This window comes from Miniopterus natalensis, chromosome 21, assembly GCF_054644295.1.
Source record: "Miniopterus natalensis isolate mMinNat1 chromosome 21, mMinNat1.hap1, whole genome shotgun sequence".
Taxonomy (NCBI): Eukaryota; Metazoa; Chordata; class Mammalia; order Chiroptera; family Miniopteridae; genus Miniopterus; species Miniopterus natalensis.
In genome coordinates this window covers 13,578,562-13,600,573 of record NC_142101.1, presented here as the reverse complement: position 1 = coordinate 13,600,573, position 22,012 = coordinate 13,578,562, and the positions used below count along the sequence as shown (strand labels likewise).

At 52.9% G+C, this 22,012-nt stretch overlaps 1 protein-coding gene across 1 annotated transcript in view; it reads right to left on the bottom strand.

The window, feature by feature from the left end:
* Positions 1-3,173: 3,173 nt before the first annotated feature.
* Positions 3,174-22,012, bottom strand: part of CAPN8 (calpain 8) — a 31,292-nt gene continuing 12,453 nt past the window's right edge. Inside the window, exons 7-21 of the mRNA XM_016221229.2 lie at positions 21,799-21,884; positions 19,659-19,733; positions 18,818-18,978; positions 16,050-16,225; positions 15,301-15,312; positions 13,262-13,473; positions 12,489-12,525; positions 11,545-11,613; positions 10,190-10,247; positions 9,985-10,049; positions 9,122-9,190; positions 8,621-8,699; positions 7,972-8,088; positions 7,021-7,079; positions 3,174-6,019 (exon numbers count right to left, since the gene is read on the bottom strand). Of these exons, the coding sequence (XP_016076715.2) occupies positions 5,996-6,019; positions 7,021-7,079; positions 7,972-8,088; positions 8,621-8,699; positions 9,122-9,190; positions 9,985-10,049; positions 10,190-10,247; positions 11,545-11,613; positions 12,489-12,525; positions 13,262-13,473; positions 15,301-15,312; positions 16,050-16,225; positions 18,818-18,978; positions 19,659-19,733; positions 21,799-21,884 (1,299 nt within the window). The 3' untranslated portion in view covers positions 3,174-5,995. The remainder of the gene's footprint in view (positions 6,020-7,020; positions 7,080-7,971; positions 8,089-8,620; positions 8,700-9,121; positions 9,191-9,984; positions 10,050-10,189; positions 10,248-11,544; positions 11,614-12,488; positions 12,526-13,261; positions 13,474-15,300; positions 15,313-16,049; positions 16,226-18,817; positions 18,979-19,658; positions 19,734-21,798; positions 21,885-22,012) is intronic.

Below are 22,012 nucleotides of genomic sequence, written 5' to 3'. Positions count from 1 at the left end.
CCCAGTCTGGTCCTTGCAGGCCCCAGGGCTCGCACCCTCCCCTCTGCTCTGCGTGCTCAGGCCTCCCTTCCCTCCCTCACCTGCTGGCTCTTCTTGGTCAAAGCTTCGGTTCACATGCCAAGTCAACCATAACTGCCTAATCAATAATAAAGATTCATCCAGCCCAGCCGGAGCGGCTCAGTGGCCTGAGGTCACAGTTCGAGTCCTGGTCAGGGCACAGGCCCGGGTTTTGGGCTCAATCCCCAGTCGGGGGCGTGCAGGAGGCAGCTGATCAATGACTCTCTCATCACTGATGTTTCTCTCTCTCTTTCCCTCTCCTTTCCTTTCTCTCAAATCAATAAAAAACATTTAAAAAAAAAAAAAGATTCTCCCATCCATCCATCCTCAGTTACCTGGGCTGAGATGGGAGGCCGTGCAGAGATGAAATGGGGCCAGGAAGCACCCCTAAACCACAGACATCGCTGATCTGGAGGCTTTGTGGGTGTCTTGTAAGTTATACTCCCAGCAGTGCCTTTGCTCGGTTTCTACCCAGGTGAACCTCACTCTGCCAGGGCTGGTCCCCGACTGCGGCAGGTGCCGTGTGCGGACAAATAGGGCTGAAGTAACACACACCAGGTCCCCGCAAAATGCCCGAGTCACAGGCCCTCCCGGAGTTGGCTCTGCCCAGCTCTGCTTTTTCTCTTGCCTCCGGATCCTCTAGCGCTTGATGTGTAGACACTGTCTCCCTCACAAGGGAGATGTAAGGAATAACTGAATAGCAATTGTATTTGTAAAGCACTTTGCAAAGTGCCCCATAAATAACTCTTCATGTGATTGTCATATGTATAAAATGCTGTAGATGGTGGGGGGGGAATGACCGCCAGGGGCAGAGACACACAACCTTAGGCCAGGATAGCAGGTCTCTGGGAGTGAGGCACCCGTGGGGTCATGAGAATTATGTATCAGCAGAGACCCTGTCCCTGATCGTCACTTCCCCTCACCACATGCGGGCAGCAAGAGATGTGTGTATGTGATTTAAAAATCAACCAGCAGCAGCATCCACTTAAGATATTAAAACCCTGATGTGTGTACTTACAGTGACGCCAATTCTACCCCTGACTGCCTGTAATTCTCCGAAAAATATGAGACGATAAAACATAACCATTACTTTGCCATCTTATCTGTGGCTGCTCTTGACTTTCTGAGCCCCACGGGGCCTTCGCAAGGGGAGTTTTCACTCCCCCAATAGCTGGTGTCTAGCATTGTGTTGATGTCATTGTCAAGAGCAGCTCAAGGCCAAACTATGCCCCAACCCACGTCTTCCTCTCCATCTTTGATGTGACAGTCTTCAATCGGCTCCATTCATAGTGTGAAAAACGTGTGTTATCCAACCTGGGATAAATTCAAAAAAAATCCATGTGGCAGTAAAAACAAAACAAAAACGAGAGACTAGAGTCTCTGCTTTAACCACCACGATGCAGATGGGCCTTTGGGCTTGAAAACGCAGCCATCCCCAGTGAGCCTCTCTCCTCCTAATGTCAGGCTCTAATTATGCTCACGTCGCGTCTGCGTGTTATTATTTACATTTCCGAGTTGGTGTTTGCACACTTGGCAGCGTTCCCAAGGACGCCTCCCCTGTCTGAGCCCGGAGACGGCTGCGTGTCTCCTGGAAGGGTGGCTGAGGTCCCCTGACAGCTGAGCTCCTGCAGAAGACGGCTAGGAGGGTTCCCTTCTCAATCTCAATTTATCCATCTCTCCCTCCCCTCTCCCTTCCTCTCATTTCTGGGAGAGAGCATCTATTAGAATCACTTGTGCCATAGATAACGACCCCTTTATAGCTGTGTGTGCTCCCCCTGTGTAATTAGAAAGTGCATTGTTGTGTGATTCAGAAATTAATTAGCAGGAAATGTATCAAGAATGCAGGTGGAAGTGGGAGGCCTGCTGAGCCCCATCAGCCATGCGTCTGGATTGCCTCTCAGCTCCGGGGAGGGGGGGGGGTGCTTCTGGGCTCGCCCAGTGACGGTCCCTATACAGAACCATGGGTGGCTCTGGAGGTCAGCCCTCCCTTCTTCACCCTGGGGGCTGAGGGCGGCTGCAGAGGCCACAGCTGGCTGTACTGGGGTGCTTTGGCCCACTGCTGAGGGGAGGCCCGGAAGGTGCCTCTCAGCGGCCCAGAGAGCCCTGGGGGTCCTCCCAGGTTTGCAGGTTCGATCCCTGGCCCCAGGTCAGGGCTCATGTGGGAGGCAACCAATCGATGTGTGTCTCTCTCACATCGATGGTTCTGCTCTCTCTCTTTCTCTCTCTCTCTCCCTCCTCCCTCCCTTCCACCTCTCAAAAAAAGAAATCAACTGAAAAAATATCCTCAGTGAGGATTAACAAACAAAGAATGAATGAAGCCCCAGGTGTCGATTCCCTTCCCATGTGCGTGAAGCCTGCTCCTGTCCTCAGGCAGCCCTGGCCTCTGTCCCCTCTTGCGCCTGATTTCCTGCACCTCTCCTCCTACACTGATGTGGTGCTGGTGCCAATTGCTGTTACTTCTTTACGGGTCTGTCTCCCCCATCTTCGCACCCCCTCCCTGCAACCCCCGGGGCCAGCACCGAACCTGATACGTAGTTGGTGCTTAAGACATATTTATGATTGAATTACTGAGTAGGATTGAACAGTGTGGCTCCAGCCCCCAAGATCTCACCCTGCTGCCCTCGGGACAGTGAGGGGAAATCCACTCCTGGTCTCCAGGAGGAGCCTAGGGCCAAACAGGAGCCCACCCTGCCCACTGGGTAAGGCCACTGTGCGAATCCATGCACGAGAGAGCCCCCGACACTCTGAAACGGGCTCCGAGCGCAGGCAGGATCATTTTGGCTTGAATTTCATCACCAGATAGAATCTCTAATCTCCTAATCCTCTCTTCTTGGGTGAATTTAATTCAATTCAACAAGCCAAAATTGAAGGCTTACACTACGTACTTCCAAACTCCCAGAGAATTCTCGTCTGCTTTTCTGTTTCCTAACAGGGCCATTCCCCTCTGTGAAAACTCAGGTGCAAACTCACTTTGGCAGAGGCCTCCCCAGGCCTGTCCTAGTCAGGACCAGGACAGGTGTCACCTCGCCCCACTGGACGAATGGAGCGCTGGGTTAGTACACTGGCTCTGGTGTGAACCTAAAATTAAAGGCCAAAGTGAGAGGCAACAAGCATTTATTTCAGGTCCAAAATAATAGCCACCTGGATGCACTGATTCAGTCAGTAATGCAAATAGCGTTGCGATTAGGAGGCGAAGGCAGGGGTATTTATGAGAAACGGAAAGGGAGCAATTACATCAATAGAAGGAAGGCATTGCTATGGGTGCAGATAAACTAACATAGTGAGCTAATTTGAAAGAATGTTTTTAATTTCCAGCCCAGTAGCCATCCGTCTAGTAGTCACACTTACTGCTTTCTTGTTATCTGTGCAAACAGTCGTTTGGGAAATAATGCTGCTTAAGCCCAATCCGAAGGTTATTTTGCCCGGTTTTCACATTTCAGTGGTTTGAGGAGTAAGACACACAAGGCAGCTCCTCTAAGAGGGTAGCTCTGACTCCATGTTAAAGTGGCTCCATCTGGATGGTTTTTCGCACTGAAATATTGCTGAACCTCAGGATCCTCTCTCTTGGCTGTAAAATTGATCAGGACCAAAGGGAAGCCCAGGAGGCAAGGCTCAAAATACATAAAGGAGACCCAAACTCTGCCTCTGGTAACAACTACGAAACAATCACAATGGCTGATATTTATGGCACGTTTCCCTGGGCGTGGGAACTATTCTGTGTGCTTTCCTGTACCTCATTCATCCTCACGACACTCCCATAAGTTGTGTATGTATGATCCCATTTTACAGATGAGGAAGCTGAGGCACAAGCTGACAGTCTAAGAAATCGGTAGACATGAGCTTAAAGGTGGAGCAGGGTAATGGTGATTCATGATTAATCGGATGAGTTTCCTCCCCTCTGTGGTCAGCAAGTGTCCAAGCCCAGTGCTCTCTGCGACAAATAAGCAGCCCGAGCAGAGCCTTTTCCAGGGCTTTTCCTGGAGTGACAGGAGTAGCAAGGAGAAAGGATGGAGAAGGAGGGGCTCCCAGCAGGGATCTGCGGCCCAGGCCCAGGCTCAGAGGCAGAAGACCACCTGAGCAAAGACCAGGTATGGGCCGAGGGGAAATTCCAGCCCAGGGGGTCCTGGACTAATGGGCCACCAGCAGAGTCTCACCTCCTAGGACAGCGTGCTCGGATCACAACCACGGGGAAGGGAAAATTAGATGCCCTTTTCCCATACTCAGTGCCCCATAACCAGCCTGCCTGCAGAACAGCCCTAGGGGGCCGGGGGTGAGGTGGGAGAGTTGGATGGGCACTCTGTGTGAGATTTAATTAGACTGAGAAGCAGGGAGAGCAGATTCATGTCGCCAGCAAGCTTCTTAAAAGTCCAATTATTTGTTAACCATTCAATAGCATGAAAAAGAGGAAAGATTGTTGTAGATTAAAAGGGGCAAGGTGAGGACCTGGGTAGAATCCCATTCAAATAAACCAACTCGAAAAGTGCATTTCCAAGTCAGTCAAGGAGATGATATCTGCTGAGTCTGGACAAAGGAAGGACCCCTTTTCTTCTGGGGCCCACAAGCTGGCAAAACAAATACGTCTCCTCTGTGCCATCAGATGAACTGAACTCTCCCTACAGGGTGAGATCCCAGAGCTCACCTCCCCTTTAGTTGAGAGCCTACCCCACCTTCCCCACTGGGCCTTGGTAGAACTCAACGCAGCATTAAAGCTGACTGGTGTTTTACCGTAGCTATGAGTCCTGCTCCTATTAGGAATGTTCCTTAGCTCTGCTTCTGGTATTTGAAAATTAATCCTTTATTAGACTAATAGCACATACGTGTATTTTCTCTCCAGTAGCTCTTCGCTATGCCCAGAATGTCTGTGTCCCTCAAATTCATATGTTGGACACCCCCCCACACACCATGTGACAGTGTTAGGAGGTGAGGCCTTTGGGAGGTAAATAGGGTTAGATGAGGTCAGGAGGGTGGGGCCCTCATGAATGGGATTAGCGCCCTTCTACGAATCGTGAAAGGGCTCACTCTCTCTGCTGTTCATGTCAGAATACAACCCCCAGAAATCAGCTGTCTGCGACTTAAAAGAGGGTCCTCACCAGAGCCCAAACATGCCAGCACCCTAACCTCAGACTTCAGCCTCCAGAATGGTGAGAAATAAATGTGTGTTGTTTCTAAGCCACCCAGGCTGTGGTACTTTGTTACAGCAGCCCGAGCTGACTAAGACATTCAGCCGCCTCCATACTTCATTTCTGAAGTCTGTGTATGAGAACCAGCTCCGTCCCTCTCTACCCATTAGGACAGCAGGCTGTGATATCTATTTTCTTACCAACAAGAAGATTCCTGTGTTCAGCTGTGAGCAAAACTAACCTGAATTGCATTTCCCCTCCAGCTATTTGTCAGGTAAGAATTCCCCTCAGCAAGGATTTTCCTTTAGACTCAGCAGACACAGACAGTACAGCAATTTCTCCTGCCTGAAAGTAAGAGAGGCCTGCTCTCCCAGCAGCCCATCCTGCCCCCTTCCTCGAGAGGGCTGGAGCTGGCTCCTTTCCAGAAGGCGGCCACCAGAAGCAACTTGATCTGTAGGAAACCTCTCCTCCAAGTAATTCACCCCCGTTTTCCACCTTTCAGTCATTTCCCAAGAACATCTTCTTTCCGAGAGTATTAAAAACCTCAGGGTGGTCCCCAGATTGCACATCACAACTTTCATTCATTTCTGTCCCTCCATTGGGCCCTGGGGTGAACTTCACTGCTGCTGAAAGAGACCCCAGGCTCCTCAGATGCTCTGGTGGGACAGGCCAGGATCTCAGGAAACAACGCCAGGCAAGACGGATTAAGGATGACCAATGAATGCCATTTGAGGATAAATGTTCACAAAATTGCAAAGAAGGAGGGAAAAGAGGCAGGCGGGCTGGCAGGGAGCGTCACCGATGTCCAAAACCCAGGATCAGACTAACACACAGCACAGGCACTGCAAAAGAAAGACACCAGGTGAGCTTGCGGCTCCTCCAGGAGCTGCTGTGACTTTGCCAGATGTCCTCCTGCCCCCCCATGAGCATGAACTCTTTCTACCTTTGCCCCCCTGTAAGCACCTCGCTCAATAAGAGGAAGCCCTAACTAAGTCACCAACCCCCAAGCAGAGCCCTATAGAAACGGGACTTAGGAAAAGCTTAGACGCAAAGGGACATCCCAGACCAGGTGTGTGTGTCTTCATATACATGTAAAAATGTGCATACGTGCACTCAATGTCAGGTTCAACACTACTGTCCGGCATTTATAGGCATCTGCAGGTATGTTTGTAGGAAGGCCTTCCCTAGATCAGTAGGAAGGGGTCAATGGCATTAGCACTTCAGAGAAAAAAAGAAAGTGGCTGTGTGGTGTCCAGACAACTTGGCAGGGTCAGGAATATCTGGTCCTCCAGTTCCTCTGCCTCAAGAGCAGGTCAAGGGCAATGCCTCCCTCTTGGCCGGACCCTCGGGACATCCCCTCCCCTGCATCCCTGCAGGCAGGTGAAGGCCTCTGCGGGGTAAGGCTGCAGGCCCCACAGGGGTGGTGCTCTGGTGTAGTCTGCATAAGACACCGTGCGACTTAAACGCAGTAAGACAGTCATTTACTTTGCATTTTCATTCTCCTCTGTTGCAATTTAATTTTGTTCCTGATGCCTTTCTATATGTCAGTCTAAGACATCTGGCCCTAGACGTCACACACTTTCGGTTGTACTCACTACCCACAATTCCATTCAAATGAACAAGGGCGTGAATCCTTGCAATGATCTGAAATACAGGTGTAGCTTTATAATCATAATAATCAATAAAAATGTTTAAAAGATTGCATGACAGTCATATTCTTGCCCTCAATGCCCGATAGAACCTGTTGTGCCCGCATGGAAATAAGACACCACTTGCTACCCTTACTGTCCAAGGATCTCCAGGTACCCTCGGCAGGCAGTTCATCAAAACTCAAGTCACTTACTTCATCCAGAGAGAGCTGGATGCCGCCATTCTGGTCCCCGTCCAGAAGCCTGCACAGCTCTAGAACACCAGAAAAGGAATGAAATCCCATAGGGATGTTCTTGGACTTTGGGCCAGTCAGAGAGCTGCCTGTGTCCACCCTACCCCCATCTGCTGCCCTCCCCCTCCCCTCCACCCCCACCCCCCCAGCTCCCACCTGGTTGCAAGGACCCTGAAAACCTGGACCTAGATCCAGTCCCCAGGGTGAGGGTTTGGGGCGGCAGATGTTCCCCGTCCAGATGGACAGACTTCCAGCTATAGACAGAGGTGGTTCTTTTGTCATCTCCACCCTCAGAAGTTCTGGAAATTTAAAATTCTTTCTTCTCTAGAAACTTTTATTCCTTTAGGGGGTAGAGGGGGGCAGGGGGGCCGTGAAACAAATAATGGTTGCCCCCTCTGTGGGTAATCCAGTCCCTTGGCTTCGTCTCTGGCTGCTGGACTTTTCCCACGAGAACTGACCAACTCCAGGCCCACAGTGCACAGAAAGTCCTCTCCCTTAACAGGGCACCTTAGCATGAGGCCAAGGCCAAGGAGACAAGAGAACACCTATTGCCTTCCAGAGGGGGACCCATGTCTCTTCCCTAGGAGGTGACACCTGCTCTTTGTATGATCCCCATGGAGGTACAGATGTCAATAGACACTAAAAGCCATTTAAGGACCATTACCTGGACTCATTCACTGTGGCCCAGTGACAGCACATAGTAGGTGCACAATAATCTGGATGGCAGGATTGTGGGTCCAAAAAAGGCAGCCCCTGACCTTGGGTGTGGCCAGCTGGAACTTCCCCAGCCCCTATAGTGTCTGCTTCCCCTCACCCAAGGGTGCCACAGTCACCGGAGCCTGTCTTTCTGCCTCCTGCCCCTCCTGGCACCTCGGGAGAAATGAAATGGGGCCAAAAGAGAGAGTGACTCACTGAAGAGGGTCTCCAGGCGGATCATACAAGCAACGAAGCCATCAAAGTCGACACTGAGGGTGCTGCATGAGTACCACATGGCGATGATCTGTTGCATCTGATTGTTGAGTGTGAACCCTGGGGGCAGAGGGGCCTGGGTCACAGGTGGAATGGAGGGCTCGGCACTGCCTCCAATAGGACCCAAGGTGCTGAACTTGCAGGGGCCAGGCCCAACTCTGCCTCCTCCAAGGGACACCAGAAGGGTCTGGTCATCCAATTGATCCCAAAGGATTGGCCTCTTCCCTGGTCCTAGACTAGACCTCTAGCTTCAACACTAACCAGCGAGGTATCACACCCGTCCCAGCAAGAAAAAGCAGAGGTGAGGGGTCTGCCTCTCTTGCCTGCCTCTTTCATAACTCCACCCTCTGTGATTGCTGTCACCTTCCCAGGGACAAGCATAGTCCATGGAAAAAGTCTAAAGTGTTTCACTATATAAGACCCCAGCAACATTCCCTCCTCCCTCCATAGGGAAGTTGCTCAACAAATCTTTGTTGTCACACTGATGTCCAACCTAAGATACCTACCACCAATGATCACTAGCAATCGGCATTGGAATAGCTAAAATGGCACATCCAGGTCCCAAGACCTTGTCTATAGGATGTGTCCTCACCTGCCTTCTTGAGGGCTGTCATCATCTGCTGGGCATTAATGGTCCCCGATTGATTACAGTCGGTTTCTAGGTAAATCTCCTAAAGCAGGAGAGAAATTCCAGGTAGAAAACAGCTGTTCATGGCCCCTTCCAGAACTATCTCCCTCCACCCCACTGCCTCCTTGGAAGGCCAGGGACACCCTCAAGAGGAGACCTCAGGGATACCTGCCAAGAATTTTTCAGAAGAAAGATAAGAGCTTGGACTGAGGGCCAGTGCTCGCTCCCTTGCCCTCTGAACAGTAGGGCTTTGGGTGAAGGCATTGGCACAAGGGTCTCTCGTTGACTTTTTAGTGCTTTCTGAACGATGTGCCCATGTTCTGTGTTGGTTTTGACCATGATTAAGGAGCTGGTCAGAGTAGGGCGTGACACAGACAAGGAATGAGTGTCAGGGTGGATGAAGGGCTAGAAAGAGGGGACAGGAGCCAGAGCCCAGAGGATGCCCAACAGGGGCAGAGAGTTTACCAGGAATTTCTGAATCCTCAACCACAGCTTCCTGAATTCCACAAGTCCCAAGGTGCCCGTGCCGTTGCTCTACATGTGTTAAAGGCCAACACGATCAAGCCCGAATTCTACACGCCTTATGGGAATCTTTCTCTTGAGGTCTTTTTTTTTTTAAATATATCTTTATTGGTTTCAGAGAGAGGAAGGGAGAGGAAAAAAGAGGGTTGAAACATCAATGATGAGAGTCATGGATCAGCTGCCCCCTGCACACCCCGGACTGGGGATCGAGCCCACAACCCAGGCCTGTGTCCTGACCGGGAATCGAACCCCCCTCTTCTGGATCCTAGGTCGATGCTCAACAGCTGAGCCACGCCCGGCCGGGCCTCTCGTGGTCTTGAACAATGAGTGTCTTAAGGTCCTAGTGAACATCCCTGTCTGCAGTGAGCGGGGCCCTGGGTGTCATGGTGGGGAGGGTTGGTGGGAAACAAATTCAAGTAAAGATTAAAAAGTCGAACACTCACTAAGGTCCCCCTCTTTGAGGAGGGTGGGAATATAGCCTAGAAGGGGGAGCACTATGATTAACCAGGAGGCTGGGCACCAATGCCCCGTATTTGCTAAATTAAAGGAGTTTAAAGAAGCCACTTTAAACACTACGCGCCTCAGCTTCTTCACCTGCGAAATGGAGATCATCTCAAGCCTGTTGAGGAGCAAACATGAGATGACATTTTTCTTTAAAGCCCAAGCAGGACACTGACATCCATGAAGTAAATGCTGGTTCCCTGCTCCTTCCTTCTTTTTCCTGCCCTTCCCCCCTCCTCACTGGGAAAGGATGTGGAATCGTGTAAAACGGGGAAAGTATAAATAATGTGCCATTTAAAGGATACATCCATCAGGCTGATCATCTCCCTGCAAGTGTTGATGTCGAATCCATAGAATTTTATGTCTGTTCCTAAAATGTACATAGGAAAGGGGGGGTGGGGATCAGGATGGGTTTAAGGCAAGGGAAACAATCTGCAGAGCAGGAGGCCACCGAAGGCTCCAGCCAGAGACTCCCAAGGACTTTCTGAAAAGCCCTGAGGAAGGACTTACGTTTGGAAAACACCTCATTGAAAGTGGTCTTGAGCTCATGGGCACCAATCTCAGAATCCTAGAAAGAGGAACACGAATGCGCGTGGGGTCAGGCCCGGGCAAGCTCTCCAAGGTGTTAAATTCATGTAGTCAGACGCATGGACCACGGACCGTGATTTCCAAAGGCTGTGACATCTTTAAAAACTCCAGTTCTGTTTCTCTGGGGTTCCCACAGCCTGGGGGACATGTGCATCAATGACGTGAGCACGGCACACCCAGGGCAGAAGGCTGCCACACGGGGGGCCTGCTGCCTTTCTTGGGCTCCCTCAAGCCCACAGCAAAGTGCGGTGAGTCTTGAGTAACAGGAGTGACACTGATGGGCCACACCCCCGATGTGGAATATCCTCAACTTTTGAAAACAGCTCTGCATCCACATTAGAGTGAAAGAAGCCGTGATTTTGCAAACGACTAAACTCCACGTACATACACGATGCAATCTGTCATTTCCATGGGATATAATTGATCACTTGGGACTCACAGCTACCAAGTGGCAGAGTTGGGACTCGAAACTTAAACTGTCTCACCCCAAAGCACCTACTTTTCCCACTGCACCTATGGGAGCTGCCCTTCCAAGCAGCAGCTCATCTCACACTGGAAGCGGGGGCTTAGGGGACTAGGGTTTCCCATGGGCATTTGGGACAAACACTGAGCCAGAGGGGAGACTTGTCCCTTAACTCTCAGCTGGAGGACAGATGTCAGGCAGGACAACAAATGAGGAACAGAGAAGGGGCACTGGACTGAGCTCTGGGTTCCAATGATGACTCTGCCCCTTACTTGCCATGTGACCTTAGCCAAGTCACTTCCCCTCGTGAAGTGTGATTTTATCATTTGTCCCCAGGGTGGTCCCACTTCTCCCATCCTCTCCACCAGCTGGCCCAGCAATTCTATCAAAAGCAAGTGAGATAAGAGCTGCCCAGAGCAGGGTCTCCGGTGAGGGCCGCTGGCCCTCAGCTTCCCTGGAGGGCAGAGAGCAATTTTCCCCCTTCAGTTCTGGACTGAGTGCTTTCCTCCCCTGAAATCCATATGTTGGCACCTACCCCCAGTGTGGTGGTACTAGAAGGTGGGGCCTCAAGGGGTGATCAGGTCATGAGGGTGGAGCCCTCATGAATGGGATTAGTGCCCCTATTAAAGGGACCACAGAGAGGCCCCTCTCTCTTTCCTCCGGGTGAGGACCCGGGGAGAAGGCAGCAATCCGCCACTCAGAAGAGGTGCCCCCAGAACCTGGCCATGCTGGGGCCCTACTCCAGACCCTGGACTCCAGAACGGTGAGGAATAAATGCCTGCTGTTCATACGCCACCCAGCCCACTGCGCTCACCTTCCTGGCAAGCTTCTCGAACAGGCTGTAGAGCCGGCCGTCGTCTTGATCTCCCTCGCTGGGCTGTGGCTGAGGGGCAGGACAACGGCAAAGTTAATGTGGGAACCCTATTTGGCTAAGGCATCTGCAGAAAGAGGAGCTTAAAAACCCAAATAATTCATTATGCCTGCCCCGCCCCCCTCCTGCCAAAGACTCAGCAGCCATGGGTGCCCCATGTGGCCTCTGCAGGGACACCTCAGTCTGTTTGGGGAGACAGAATGGAAGGTGAAAGCTGGACCTGTGCCCCCTGGAGAGAGTCCTGCCACACCCCTGGCCAGTGCCTAGTGGGGCCCAATGACACTACCCCTCATGGAGCAGCCACAGCGTCTGAGGAAAGGGACAGCAAATTGAGGACATGAGGGAGGAGTACAGGGAGTGAGGTGGGTGAACCTACACTTCAAACCCTGTGCACTTCACCCTCCAAAGTCTGCTCTGAGTCACCTCCTCCAGGGAGCCTTCCCAGACTGGGCACTCACTCCAGCACCCCTAGACTGCACACACACAGGTTTAGATCTGCTTCTGCATGAGGGTCCCACCACCTTTTTCATATGCTTCCATCATTTGTCCCCTGAAAGACTAAGGGCAGGGGACTGGATCTCTTTGGCCCATCGCCTTCTCTGTCCTGCACAAACTGCTCAAGCACACTGGAGTGCTCTAGCTGAGGGTCCAGCTGACTGGATGGGGGAGATGCTAAGATCCCCTCTTCGGGGGGTAGGAATGTGTCCCAGTGATGCTTCTATCTCATTCTTATCAAGAAGATCCAGGGCCTAGAAGATGTGATGGCCCTGATGAATACAAAGTCTTTAATGTATAAAGAACCATCCTTCATACATAAAGAACTCTCGTGAATCAATGAGAAGCCCTGAATGGCTGCTAGGCAACAGTGTCAGAGCTTGGTTACATACCTCATGTGGGCTTCCAGCTACCATGTCCCCAATTTCCCTGAAATATAAAAAGAGATAAACCAAATATAAATAGATAGCTAATGACTAGGTCCTTTTTAGGAATTTTTTGACCCTTCTGAGGGATTGGTTTCCCACCCAAGGCCTTCATTCAATTCCTCCTAGCACCAAACTGGATCCCTCCCCACACCACCCTCAGTTTGTTTGTTTTTATAGGAGACAAGAACTGCCAAGTTCAGGTGGGCCCTTGATAGAATCTAGAACGTTCGCCCTGGTGGACCACTGTTCTGGAGAATTCTCTCTCTTTGCCCCACTTTCTACTTTTCTCCTGTCTTGAGAATCCACCTCTGTGAATCTCTGTTGAATAGCCTCTGGGGGATGAGCCAGCAGCCCATGTGTGCATGCATACAGGCACATGGCATGTGGGATATGTGTGTGTGTGTGTGTGCATGTGTATGTGTGGTATGTATGTGCATGTGGGGTGTGTGTGTGTGTGTGTGTGTGTGAGTAAGGGGAGTTGGTGCTCTCTGGATCCCACTCTATGGGCCTCATGTTACTGGAATCTTTTCTCTCAGCCTTGACCTTTTCTTAAAGAAAATCCCCCAGTGTCCTTTAGACCAAAGTAGGGGGGCAGGAGGGGGACACCCAGTGAGGACCCTTGCGACCTGAGGTGTTTTACACCTTTCTCCTGGGAAGCATCGATGGGAGCCAAGGGTGGCTCTGTCGCCCAGGGCACCCAGACCACCCCCACCTCTACGGAGGGAAAGGACACGCACAGGGCCCCAGCCCTCCTCTCCGAGAACACCCGCAGGCAGAAGTCACCATCCTGGAAGGGCTCGAAGGTGGATGGCACCACCACGTACTCCCCCGGGGACAGCTGGCCCCGGGTAGAGACCTCCCGCAGGTTCACGTAGGTGCTCGACTGGGCCAAGGGCTGGTGGCCCAGGAAGAAGCGCTGGCCCAGGTGCACATCGGTGTGACTCTCCAGCTGTGGAGAGAGCAACGGTCAAGGGCAACTCTGCTGAAACCCTGGGAGACAAGGGCCAGAGCTCGGTTTCATTTTCTGATTTAGGGATGGGTGACTTTCGACCCTGGGCTAAGAATCAGGGCTAACCCAAGGGGGCCTTGGATTCTCTTGTGAACTCACCAGGAACCAGGCCCTGTTTCAGTCACTGCCCTTGACTCTGTGACCTTGGCCAGACCCTTAGCCCTCTTCCTGGTTAAATGAAGGGTCCAGCAGCAGGGTCCCCGGGGCAGGCTCAGCTTCTCTCTGGGTCTTTGTCCTCACGAATCACCCACTCACTGAATCCAGCACTCTTATTCTGCGGCTATAGTTGGGGTGTGGCCTTGAGGGCCCACACGGGCCTGGTCCTTGTGCCCTGGCCGGGTAGTTCAGCTGGTTAGAGCATCATCTCCATATGCCAGGGTTGTGGGTTTGATACCCAGTCAGGGCACATACAAGAAACAACCAGTGAATGCACAAATAAGTGGGGCAACGAACCAATGTTTCTCTCTCTTCCTCTCTCTCTCCAAAAAAATCAATTTAAAGAAAGGAGAGAGGGGTTATTAACTAAACAAATAAATAATAAATTAATAAATAATAAATTAATAAAATAAAATAGATCGTGGTCCTCAAGCAAAAGCAAGGTGATCAGGGCAGGCAGGGCGGGAGGGCAAGGATGCAGCTCCTAGGGAGGCGGGCGGGGGAGGCGCAGCCAGGCCTCCCTCCGGGCCTTGGCTCTCCTCAGGGCGGGGAGATGCTCCCAGTGACCCATCTGTTTGCCGGAGGGAGAAGGAGGCTGTGGGTGTGTGACACAGGCTAATTAGTGGCTGCAGAGTGTTTCAAAACACAAGAGTCGGAGTTATTATTGCTGTAATTAAGCCTCCCCTGGCACCGTATCTTTATGGCCAACCTTCATCAAGACGCCTGTGACAGAGGCCAGGTGCTGATAAGCTGCAAGGGCTGTGACACCTGTGTGACCTGGAGCCAGAACGCCCACCCCAGAGTGGACAGTGTTGGACAGTGTCCATTCATAATCACCAGACCCTCTTCGGGCCACTGGTCTGCTAAGCAGGGGAGAAAGCAGGGCCACCTGCCCCCTCTGCCCTGGACAGGACTCCACAGGGATCCCCAACCAGCCCTTGCTGACCTGAGTATAAGGGCAGCCGCAACTCTGGGACCCCCCTGAAAATGCTTACACTGTGGTCAGGAGAAGGCCGGGGTGGCCAGCATGCAGCCAGGGAGAGGCTCACTGGGCCAGAACGAATTGGGGGCTGACGCTATGTGGCTGCCACCAAGCCATGCCCATCCCCTCCCCAGGGGTGCTGCCCGGGGCTCCTCCAGCCAACTGGCCAAGGCAGATGGGAGAATGGACTGAAGCCTGGGACGGTGGCAGGAACCCCCAGGTGTCAGTATGACAATGATGACATGTCTCCTAACTCGGTTACAAATCATGGAGGAGACGCAGGAAAAGCCTGGAGCTGAAAAGATAAGTGGGAGCTTCCTTCTCTTATCAGAGATCAGGGCGTTTATTCTTATTTATTCTGTCCTAAAGAAGGGGCTAAGCTGTGCTATAATCATCTTGTTCGAATCAGGCCACCAGGCACACAGGGGGCAAAAGTCACCACTGTCCCCTTCCACAGGGCCTGGCAGGTGGGACTCGGGAGTATCTTAACCGGCTCTCAGGGTAGCCAGCTCACCAGGGCGCATGGGAGGGAGTCTGTTTGTGGGAGGAGCAGCTGCTCTGTGGCCATCTCAAAGGCAACCACACTGTGTCTTCCCAAACAAAGGACATCGCTGTCTGCACGCACATACCTCTTTGGGGACCTACAGGTCAGAGGAAAACAGCAGGTCACCAAAATTGTGTTAAAACAACCACCGTGAATCCCTCCAGAATTTGCTATAAGGAGCCTCTACCTGTATAAAAAAGGGGGATTCCAATTTGTTCCCGGCCAGGCTCGTCAAGACCCAGAGGTCTTGTTTTAACGTATCTGTCAGGCTGTGAACTCCACAGAGGGTGGTTACCAGTGCAAACTGGCATCTTGAGCCAGGCACTGCAGCCTGAGACCAGAGCCAGCTGTGGTCCCCAGTCCAGAGCCACCAGAGCCACAGATGGCCATGGATGTGGCATCCCTCACTTCAGCCTGTGCCCCGTGTGTTCCAACAAGTGTCTTAAGGTTGTCCAGGGAGGAACGGGTGTCCTTGGTTCCTATGTCCAGCCTCCTTCCCCCTGTTCTGTGATGCCCCTCATATTCTTTGTGTCACCTCAAATGCCTTGTACTCCGTGTTCTTGGCTCCTGTCCCCTGAGAAGCCTATACTTTAAAAGAATCTAATAAGCACATTGACACCAAGCCCTCAATGACAGGCAGTTTAATAAATGACATGTCTCCATGTTCACAGCAGAGACTTAGCCATATGAATGAGTCTCTAACTGTGGAATCCAGGCATTTAAGTGTGCAAAGAGAATGCTTGATTCGAAATATTCAAGCCCTAGGAAAGGTGTGCTCCAAAGACTGTCCAAAATACTCCAACCCAAGACATCAAGTGTGCAGCGCAGGCTGACCTTGTACACAGCATAGCCGATGCTCAGCATGCCCTGTCCGATCCTCTTCTGTCGCCTGCGATTCTTCTGCATCAGACCCAGCAGCACTTTACAGCGGGGCTCACCGGTGCCCCCCTCCTGGTGGTCATCCACTTCGACCAGCCGGATTTTGAACTGGGGATTGGTCCAGTAAGTGGCTAGAAGTCACCAGGAGGTGGTGATTCCCCCTCGTGGGAAGTGAGACGGGAAAGAAAAAAATGAAAGGGAAGGAACTCGATCATCCCAAGGAAAGCAGAATTCGGGCCAAAGTCTACCTTGTAGAGGAAGCAGCCCAGTAAGGCAGCCTCAGCAGGTTTCCTTTACCAGGTGTGAGGCATTTCCCCTACCTCCCTACCCCACCCACACACCCGCAGACACATCTCAGAGCATTCGGAAGCTTAGCACGTGTGCATTTGAACAATTAGGAGCCCAGGCGCGCTGCACTGGGGATATTCAAGGTCTCCCACGGTGCCTGGCTGTATTGGGTCCTTCCCCAAAAAGCAGTAACTTCCAGATCTTCCTGGAGAAATGGTGTGCATCTCCTTGGTCTTAGCACCTTCTAGAGGAAGGGAGATCTCTGGGTAAACGGCATGTCCCAGGGACACACAAGGACACGGTCCAGAGGAGGTTAGCTGCCTAGGAGGCCCCTGCAGAGAGGTTATAAAGACAACCACTCTTGCCCCCCTGAAAACTGCCATCCAATGGCCACGTGTTCCCTCTCAGACAGGCCCCAGCTTCAGATCCCAGCCCGAAGCCACCTTAATTGCTGGTCCTCTGTCCACTGGCCCAGGGTCCTCACTTGATTGCTTCGGTGCTGCAGCCCACTGATGAGGCACACTCCCTTCCAGAGGGAGCCACTTAACAATAATTAGCAATTAAGAAGTATGCCTGTCACACCACCTATGGATAATTTAAAAGACTGCTTCGTTTCAAATGGGATTTTCTCTTTTTTAATCATCTCTAGACATAGTGACTGCACTAGCCAAGGCACAGAGAGGCCACATGGGTCCCCGCAAGGCACACAGCAATTGCAGAGTGTCATGGAGGAGGGTGGGCCTGACCAACTTCAATAAGGATGAGCCCCAGGGGAAGAAAGGAGTGGGGAGGGGGAGTTCCTACAGCCTCTAAATGAGGGTCCTACTTCGCCAGAGAACAAGGCATTCCCAGGTGACCGAGAGCCACCGATTATTTTTTTTCTTAACAATCAGATGACTGTCCAATTCCACCTTCCCCGAATCTCACTTCCCAGTTCTTTTATATCCGGCGCAAGGGTGCAGAGTTTAGAGCCGAATGTGTTCGGGTTCCAGAGGAGACAGGGGGCAGCCCTGTCACCTTCCCTGTGCTCGGCATCGCCAAAGGGCCCGAGCCGTCCATCTCTCCCGACGGCCAGCTGGCTGTCCAGATGGGAGCGTGGAGGGCGCATGCAGGGCCCTAAGCACCCCCCGCGCTTCTGAGCCTCCCCAAACCATCCCTGCGAACCCCCCGCGCGCTTTCTAAGAGCTTGCTAATGGCGAGCATATTTTAATTTCTCCCCCGTGCAACATGAGTGCAACCTCGATGCGTTTTGTTTACTGCTCAACAGGACCGGGGGACGAGAATGGGCCATAAACACAATGCAGGCTGTTGGTAAAACGCTCCCCGTTTACAAAGCGTTCCCCAAGGTGGGTGTCATCGCTCCGTTTCTGGGGATTAGGAAACTGAAGCTCGGACCAGGGACCCGCCCGGGGTCCCACAGCCGGCAGGCTGAGTGGCAGTGGTAGAAAGGGACCTCGGCCCTTTCCTCTCTGCCCAGCACCGTCCCTGCCACCAGAGATGGGAGCTCTGGGTTGGGTGGGGGGTGAAGGAGAGAGCTGGTCAGACCCAGGCCTGCACTCGAGTGGGCTTTTATTATAATGCGTGTCCACAGCACGGAGCACACAGCCCGCCCCGCGAACAGTCTGAGTCAGTCAGCTTGTCACCATAGACGGGGAGCACCGGCGGGGAGGTGGGCAGTGGAGGAAGCGGGGTTTGCCTTCCTGCATTTTCCTTAGAGATGCGGGGTCGGTGGTTCGAGGTGTCTTCCCCGGCGCCGCCCCGGCGGACTCCACCTAGGAGGAGCCTATATACGTGTGCATTAGTGATCGCCTGGATGGGGGGCCTTCCACCCTTTCAGTAAGGCCGGGGTTAGTGCAGAGCAGTGGTTTTGCACCAGGCTATGCCCACCAGGGATGGAGCGCCAGTGTCTCCCAGACCCTGGCTGTGGCCTCGCACCGGCCCCGGGTGCAGCCATCCATGACCCCAAGGTCGGGCCCCTCCACCTCGGACTCGGGCCCAAGCACGAAGCAGCGGCTGCTGGGGTGGGTGCAGTCGATCAGAAGAGCAGATGATCCCTAGGGAGCCACCAGCCGCTCTGTTCCAGAGCTCAGCGGGACGGGACCAGCCACCTAGGCCAGGTGGGAACAGACAGAGGCCTTGGGCGAGGTGCCCACACATGGTTAGTATGAAGAAGGGTATCCTGGGGGGGGGGAAGGGGAGAGACGCAAGAACGGTTTGGACACAGAAGCTGGAGGATGGTGCCGCCTGAGATCAGGCTCAGGCGAGGGGCCGCAGGGGCACTTCTCATCCTCGCTGCCCTGGCCTAGAGGGGGTAGCGGGGCCTCTGAGCGGGGCCCAGAGGCCGGAGAACAGAGTGCAAAGGCGTTGCCCAAAGAGGAACCTATAAAGACACCCAGCTCCGAAGGCCAAGCCAGAGGCGCGGCCCAGCGCCTCACCTGGGTAGTTCGCGCAGCCGCCAGCGGTCGAGCCCCGCGTCCAGCGGCCTTCGAACAGGACCAGGTTCCATTTGTGCACCTCCTCGCTGCTCAGGGAGTCCGGGGACAGGTTGCAGATCTCCAGCCGAGAGAACTGCCTCAAAAAATCCGGAAAAGACATCCTGGGGGCAGAGGGGCGCGAGGGCTCTGCGTCAAGGGAGCTGGGCTGGGATGGGTAGGAAAGGCTGGCCTCCTGGGCGCAGGGAACAGGCCCCGGGCTAGGGCTCAGCTTCTCTCCAACCCACAGATACAGATGCAAATGCACAGGGGCTACTGTCCAATTTCCTCACTATTGTCAGCTGCTTCAGACGCATCTAAAGAGCCAAGCAGAGAAAATGAACTGCAAACTGGAAGAGGCCCCGGGAGGTAATCCAAACCCCACTCCTCTTTCATTCTGACTGAGGCTCAGCGGAGAGGCGTCCTCTAAGCCATGTCATAGTCAGGTGGGGTCCTTGTTACCTCCCTCAGCCCGCCTGCGAAGGCGGTTGTCCTATTTAGATGGTCAGCTCAACCTTAGAGCAAAGATATGGGAGGATTGCTCTTGTTTCACGGGAAAGATACAGAAGGTGGGGAAGGCAGGTGAGACTAGTCCCTGCTGAGGGCCCAGATCCTGTGTTCCCAAAGCTTTGGACATCCTGGCACAGAGGCGGAATCGGGCTAGGGCACAAGGGGGAGGAAAATGAAAGGCCCCTGGCTGGGACCCACATGGCATTTCTGGAACACCCAGAGATGCACTGCCCCGCGTCCGAACAGGGAGGGGGCCCACAACTATGGGCCAGCCCCCCGTAGGCAGCTCGCTCACCAAAACTCTCCGTCTTTGGCCTTTTTGTCCAGCTCTTGTTTCTGCCTGGGGTTGATGTAATTCCACTCCGGTGCACTGGGGGGGGGGGGGGGGGGGGATCAAATGAGAATTTTAAAGGAAGCAGAGGTGGTTCCTGAAGGGGTTGTTGCTATGCAAACTGTTCACTGCGGGTAAACTTCCCCAAAAGGCCAGAAATGGATTACCAGGAAAAAAAAAGCCTGGGGGAAAGGCAGGACAGTGCGGGAGAGGATGCAGGCCAGGGACATGGACGCCATGGTCACTGGCAGGGTGACCCCAGACACGTGGCAGGAACATTATGCCAAGGCCTTGCCCGAGTTTCCCTCTCCAGGCAAGCTACGCGTTTGTAACTAGGACTCCAGCCCCTGATGGCAAAAATGGGGAAATTAGAGGGAGATGTGCGAACGCCTGTCACAGACAGGCCTGCCCACCCGTGTCATTGAGTCATTCGGGCTCATCTGTAGGTCTGGGGTGAAGATATTGGGGGGGGGGGCTCTGACTGCCTCTGGGCACAAGGCCATGGTCCACTTCCTGAGCCTGCCAGGATGACAGCCAAGCTAGGTTCACGGCAATTTCCCTAAAGTAATGTCACCTTGTGAGGCCACCTGCTGGTGGCCTTTCGGTGGCAATACCTGTGAACTTTGTTCAAATGTCATCTCCAGCTACCTAACCTTTGCAAAGTTAGGTTTTCCTGAAATATGCATGCAACGTCTAAATAGCAGAGCAATATCACGATCCATCTTTTTAAAAAATCTCTTCCCTGAGCGATTTCAGCCAAATGTGAATGGCTCCCTTCCCTGAATAAAAGCTGGGGCGCAGCCAAGCACAGCCTCTAGGAGCCCCAAGGGATCAGGCAGGAGAGTTCCCAGGGCCTCTCTGATGCATCGAAACATTAATTAGATCAGAACCAAATCTCGGAAGGGGCTTGGTACAAACGAAGATCGGAGGGAGGACAAGTTGGAGAATTCTAAATCTCCCAGTAATATATTTTGGGGGGAAACTGTTTAACTAGACATTGGGCTGAGCCTAGAGATGTTACATCAGTGACACAGGGCCCTCCACCCCAGGCCAGTCACCACCTCCTGCCCTTGAACCTGTCCCAGACTGTTAGAAGTGGCATCGGGAAAATGAAAGAAAGTCAGATGAGCCCTTTGGCAGCCTGGTAAGCAGCTGTTAGTTAAAGTGGCCAAAACTTGGGGTTTCAATTCCATTCGGCCATGACATTCTTTCAGGGCAGTTGGCAAAATTGGGGTTAGGGTTTTGCTCAATCTCAGGCAGTCAAATGAAAAATCTTTACTAGAGGAGGGCCACCCTGGGCCCTACAGACGCCTGTTTCTTCGTGACGCAAACCTGAAGAGGTACAATTATGACCATTCCCATTTCTGGTGGCTTTTCGTCCATGACAGTGGCAAATTCTATATCCTTTCCCAGTGACTGCCTGCCACCCTCGTGCCAGCAATGGTAAATAGGAGGAAACCGGTCCACATGTCTAACACCCTCAGGGACCTTGATTCCAGGTCACTGCAGTCCCCGGGGGGCCTCAGTGTCCAGTCACCACCTCGCACTGACTTCCTGCCAAAGAAGAGCCTCTCTGCTCATTAATGACTTTTCAGGAAAGATCAATACCTGCCCTATCAGGAGCTCCCAGAGCGGCCGCCACTCCATTCATCACTGTCTGCTGTGTGATGTGGCTCCCAGGATAGAGCTCCACTTTCTAAGTGCTCATTTCCTGTTGGCACCGAGGGGTCTGGCCTTTGTCAGAGGGACCAGGGTTTGCGGACTGGAAAGGATCCAATTGTGACTGATCAATCTCACCTTTGGATCACCAAGGCGTGGCGCACAGAAAACAGAAAAACCCTGCAGCGTGAGCCAAATGCACCGGAGCTGTCGAACTGGCAAACGCCACGTGGAGACCCAGAAACAAAGAGTCCAGCTCAGTGGGCTTGGCTTTGCTTTTTCCAGCCTGGGACCACTTACTACCCTTTTCTGAACAGGCCGTGTGATCTCAGGAGGGAAAGCACTGCGGGACTCACTCTAGCATTCGTGTCATCATGATTGTGTCTTTGCGTGATGCCTTCCCGCCCCGGCAGGCAAAGGCTGGGGGACCCAGGACAGCACCTACTCGTCACTCCAGGCTCCCGTCCACTCCACTTCGCCCCACGGATTCCTGAGTCTGATCAGCTTCTCTGGGCGGCCACAGAAATCCACCTGCAAGGTCCATGTGCACAAAATCAATGGCAAGCGTGGCCTCCTGCCACCCTGCATTCGTGTCTGCATATCAGATTTTCACTCCGTGTTTCAAAAGTCCCCAAATAACCACGCTTTTATTTGCTTTT